The sequence below is a fragment of the Lactuca serriola genome, chromosome 6, assembly GCF_051521515.1.
Source record: "Lactuca serriola cultivar US96UC23 chromosome 6, Lser_US96UC23_V15, whole genome shotgun sequence".
Taxonomy (NCBI): Eukaryota; Viridiplantae; Streptophyta; class Magnoliopsida; order Asterales; family Asteraceae; genus Lactuca; species Lactuca serriola.
In genome coordinates this window covers 26,969,896-26,975,743 of record NC_136413.1, presented here as the reverse complement: position 1 = coordinate 26,975,743, position 5,848 = coordinate 26,969,896, and the positions used below count along the sequence as shown (strand labels likewise).

Genomic DNA, 5,848 nt, shown 5'->3' with positions numbered 1-5,848 from the left:
ATATTGTTTCAAAACGAGGTTCAGAAGTCGTCAAAGTAAAAATAGATGTTATAAAAAGCTTACCCTACCCGAAGAGTGTTCGGGAAGTGCGCTCTTTTCTTGGTAATGCAGGTTTTTACTGGAGGTTCATAAAATATATTTCAAAGATGTCAGTTCCCATGTGCCACCTGCAGCAAAAAGATGTTGAATTCGACTTCAATGAATATTGCAAGATGGCTTTTGATGTGCTAAAAAATCTTCTTACTTCTACCTCCATTATTCAACCACGAGACTGGATTTCACCATTCGAGATAATGTTTGACGCAAGTAACCCTACTATTGGAGCTGTTTTTGGACATAGAAAAGACCGGCTTCCCCACGTTATATATTACGCATCAAAAACTTTGGACAATGCCCAAGCAAATTACTCCACCACAGAAAAAGATTTGTTGTCAATTGTTTTTGCGTTGGAAAAATTCAGACAATATTTTTTGGGGACAAAAGTTATAATCTTTTCTGATCACTCAACCATTTAGTACCTTCTTACCAAAAAAATTCAAAGCCAAGGTTGATCCGATGGATTTTGCCGCTACAGGAATTTGATATAGAGATCAGGGACAAAAGCTGGAGAGAAAATTTGGTAGCTGATCACCTGAGTCGAATCATTCTGCCTGAATATCTGACATTGATTTATGAAACCTTCCCTGATGAGTATTTATTCGCTGTTTAGAACCCTCCATGGTTTGCTGATATAGTGAACTACTTGGTCTCCAAAGAACTCCCTTAAAATCTCACCTGAGCCCAGAAAGATAAAATAAAGAAGGAGGCGAAAAGATATGTCTGGGACGAGCCGTATTTATGGAAACACTGCGCTAATCAGGATGTGTGCCCCAAGATGAACTTAAGTTAATTATGATTTTTTGTCATTCAGAAGCTTGTGGAGGGCATTATGGTCCATAACGAACCGCGCGCAAGGTCTTGGACAACGGTCTTTATTGGCCTCATAATTTCCATGACTCCTTTTTGTTTTGCAAAGCTTGTGAAAGGTGCCAAATGACTGGGCCTCTAACATCTTGGTACCAGACTCCATATACTCCAATTTTGGTGTGTGAAATATTTGGCGTATGGGGTATAGATTTCACGGGCCCGTTTCCGCCATCTTTTGGGTTTGTGTATGTTTTACTTACTGTGTATTATGTGTCTAAATGGGTCGAGGCAAAAGCTACACGAATAGATGATGCCAAAGTTGTAGTTGATTTTGTCAAGACAAACATATTCTCTAGGTTTGGGACACAGAAAGCAATTATTAGTGATCGGGGTACGCATTTCTGCAACCGCACCCTTGAAGTCGTGCTCAAGAAATATGGTGTCACACATCAGGTATCCACAGCGTATCACCCACAAAAGAATGGGCAGGCAGAAGCTTCAAACATAAAGATTAAGGGCATTATAGAGAAAACCATTAATCCGGTCAAGATATATTAGATCATTCTATTGGATGATGCGTTATAGGCTCACCGGACAGCATATAAGACTTCTATCGGTATGTCACCATATCGAATTGTTTTTTGGCAAACCTTGTCATGATTGAATTGGAGCATCGAGCATATTGGGTTGTCAGAAATTTGAAATTGAGCATGGATGAGGCTGTAAAGAAGAGAAAGTTGGATATCCAGGAGTTAGAAGAAATCTGAAACGATGCTTACGAGAATGAAGCAATCTATAAGGAGAAGACAAAAGTTCTTCACAACAAGATGATCTCGCAAAAGGTATTCACTACTGGTCAAAAGGTACTCTTATATCATTCTCATTTCAAACTTATCTCCGGTAAATTAAGGTCTTGCTGGGTGGGACCTTTTTGTTGTTACTAACATGTTTGATCATGGTGCCATAGAAATTAAGAGTGAACAAACAGGAATGATTTTTAAGGTTAATGGTCATCATCTCAAACCATTTTATGAAGGGTTTCAAGTTACGAATGAGGAAGTGGAGGTAGTCAAGGTCCCGACTTACCGTAATTGTGGAAACCAAGTAACAATGTCGAGCCAACGATAGTAAAAATGGGCAGCTTACCGGGAGGCAACCCGGTCGATTGTTTTTGGTTTTCGTTTTTGCAACTTATTTTCATTTTTTTGTGTGTTTTTAGTTACTTAGGTCGTCTCTTTTCAATTGGATCGTGTTTTTCGTACAAAAAGGAATAGAGAGAATTTGCAAAATTTTGAACAAAATCAACTTTTGTGGTACATGCGATTGTCGGTCCAGTCCTTATGATTTCACCTCATGTTTTTTCGGTTGCAGGAGGTCATCGAGGATTTTTTAGCCGATTTTTGACAAAACAAGACTTTATGTGATCGTAGGTATGATCCTTGCGATCGCATGTTTTCGTTGTTTTATTAATTTCACACCCCGGAGCCATTTTATAATGAAAACTATTATTTTTATAAAAGATGTGATTGCAGCTTGTATACATGCGATCGCATGTTTTAAGTTAATCACGCCTGTATGTTCGTTAATGCTTAAAACGTCCATTTTTTAATATAATTAAGAAGCTGTGGTCGCAAGTGTTCCTTATGCGATTCCATGTCGTAGTTTTTCTATAAATGCCACTCGCATCCTCATTTGACACACACCACAACTCAAAATTCTCTCTCTAAGTTTCAGTTTTTCTTCCGTTTTTCACCAAATCTCGCACAAATCACTCGTTTTTCCTCCAAATCAAGCAAACAAGGTATCAATCTCTTTCATTTTACTACTACTACATCTCTACGGTAACGAAATCACGATTCTACGGTGGAAATTCTACAAAAATCTCATTTTCTTCATTTTGAAATTTGAATTTTTGTGAGTTTCTTTTCCAAATCTTCACTTGATAAGCACTTCGTAGGTCCCAAAAACTTGATACGTTTTCTCCTGACACAATTCAGAAGAGGTTCATCTGGACGGAATTTCAAAACTCAAATTTTTTAGGCGCAAAAAATATACCGGTGTTCAGGGCGCAGTCAGATATATTCGTTCTGAAACTGAACTCTTTTGTTTGTGTTATATATTTGTACGAGCTTCCGTATCCTCTTTGGGAGTAGTTATAAAATTTGATTTTTGCTTGATAATTGTTTATCTGGAAATTGTGCCAAATTTGTCCCAACTTTTTACATGAAAATGCCTCCTAGACCTTCCTGTTAACGCCAAAATGTTGACATCTCGGACCCGTCGTACATTGTCCAGGCGGACAATGTGACCTTAGATTTAGGCTCCTAGGATGCATTAGATTATTTTCAGTAGCTTCAGGAATGAGAGATTTTACCGCAAGTCTGGTCCCCCAGTTGCACATTGATGCAGGAACTCCATATTTACAATGGTGTTCGTGCTCTCTTCACCAATATTGGTTGGGATCGTCATTTAGTTGCAAATTTTGGTACTTGTCCTTTACTGACTAGAGAGTTTTTAGCTACATTGAGTGAAGTTAACCAAGAGGGAAAAGTTTGCTTGATAATTGTTTATCTGGAAATTGTGCCAAATTTGTCCCAACTTTTTACATGAAAATGCCTCCTAGACCTTCCTGTTAACGCCAAAATGTTGACATCTCGGACCCGTCGTACATTGTCCAGGCGGACAATGTGACCTTAGATTTAGGCTCCTAGGATGCATTAGATTATTTTCAGTAGCTTCAGGAATGAGAGATTTTACCGCAAGTCTGGTCCCCCAGTTGCACATTGATGCAGGAACTCCATATTTACAATGGTGTTCGTGCTCTCTTCACCAATATTGGTTGGGATCGTCATTTAGTTGCAAATTTTGGTACTTGTCCTTTACTGACTAGAGAGTTTTTAGCTACATTGAGTGAAGTTAACCAAGAGGGAAAAGTTTGCTTGATAATTGTTTATCTGGAAATTGTGCCAAATTTGTCCCAACTTTTTACATGAAAATGCCTCCTAGACCTTCCTGTTCACACCAAAATGTTGACATCCCGGACCCATCGTACATTGTCCAGGCGGACAATGTGACCTTAGATTTAGGCTCCCAGGTTGCATTAGATAGTTTTCAGTAGCTTCAGGAATGAGAGATTTTACCACAAGTATGGTCCCCCAGTTGCACATTAATGCAGGAACTCCATATTTACGATGGTGTTCGTGCTCTCTTCACCAATATTGGTTGGGATCGTCATTTAGTTGCAAATTTTGGTACTTGTCCTTTACTAACTAGAGAGTTTTTAGCTACATTGAGTGAAGTTAACCAGGAGGGAAACTTTGTGTTAGAACAAAGTTCTTTTAGGTAGATTCTATGCAAGCAAACAATTATGAACGAAAATAAGAACACGAGTATGGCTTTGAATATGTCGTATGATTAATACTTCAACACCTCATAAGAGTTCGATTAAGAACTTCGACTGTAGAGGTGTTTAGGGTTACAAAACAATGAACGTAATAATCAACTCCGTATTATGCATACATGCATGCATATTTATACTATAACCCTACTAGATAATCACGGATGGACAGGCCCAATCCGGATGCAAAACGTAAGGCCCATGACGCAATACAAATGGACTCAACAATCTCCTCCTATGCGTCTTTGGAGCTGAAACCTCAATTTTGTTGAGCAACAGAAGTATTCTTTACAGTCTTGAACACCTTCAGTATGATGGCCAAAAGATGATAACGAAATGTAATGTACCACCGAAGCATGTCTGTAAAATTATTCTTGTCAGCCTCTGAGTTTCTGCTTGCACCGATGAATTATATTGATGATGTGCTCTAAGCAATCGGTAGAAAACAAGTGTTTATCTACAAGAGCGAATAAAAAATTGTGAGCTTTGCCTTTGGTAAACATCACAGTCAGATGTGTTGAATCTATTTGGCCCATCTTCATCTTGTTTACATCTCCCGGTTTCGGTGTAGGCTTCACACTTGGCTTACCTTCACAATCTCCTGATCCATAGTAGCAACTTCATGGATGTAGGAGGCCAACATTCTCTTCAAGTGTTCTAGAATGGGCTCATATTCCTTCGGATTAGTGAGTAGAATGTTCTATAGCAAAATCCAGTCATGGGGATTCAGATTAGGAAGGTATGCTAGAGAGATAGTCGACACCAAGTTTTCAGAACCTCGAGTGATTTTAAAATTGAGATTTATAAATCTCCCAGTGGGTGAGGATTTGAGCACCTTAACAGTCACAATTTTCTGGGCACTCTATGTTAGGTTCTGAGGTTGTCCATACTTTAGATAGAAATCAATCAGCTCTTGGTCAACCTTTGGGTGAGGAAAAGGAACCTCAGCAATCGAGTCAAAGCAATGAAACGTGAATACTTTTCTTGTTATCGGCATATCGTACTGCGAGTCCTTCGAGTTGTCACAGTCAAACGAAGCAACAGGTTCCAACACATAAACACTTGGAAGCTCTATAGCTTGATTGATAAGTGCCTCTTTTGTCCATAAGGGAAACAAGGCCTTCTTGCAGTTCAAGTCTTCTTTTTCTTCCTTGTTTCTCCTTTCCCTCTCTTCAGCCTCCTTTGCTACTATTAGAGTTTCATCCAACTCTCGGTCTCTCTTCTTTCTCTTGAGAGCCTCAGTAATGGTTTCTTCAACATCACTATCACTATCATCAATGATCTCCTTTCGCTTAGCTTGAGAACCAGAGCCTGAAGCTACATTATCCTTCGGTTCAGTTGTGAATTGGACTTTCGGTTGGGTAGTTTCTATTTTCACAATCACCTTCTGTTGAACACTTTCTCCCCCTTGTTTTGGAGTTGTGAATGGCTCTGAAACACCCTTCATTTCGTGTAACATGCCAAGGTCAGGAAGAAGTTTTGTAGTGAGATGATTTCTGATTGTCAAAGTAAGAATAGGATCATGAGCACCAAGAAGATTGATCA

General features: G+C 39.1%; 1 protein-coding gene across 1 annotated transcript; it reads left to right on the top strand.

Annotated features, from left to right (window-relative positions):
• The first annotated feature begins 1,032 nt into the window (after positions 1-1,032).
• LOC145059594 (uncharacterized) lies at positions 1,033-1,464 on the top strand. Its single transcript, XM_079007421.1, has one exon. It carries the CDS (start codon positions 1,033-1,035, stop codon positions 1,462-1,464), a length of 432 nt encoding a protein of 143 aa, XP_078863547.1.
• Positions 1,465-5,848: the final 4,384 nt, after the last annotated feature.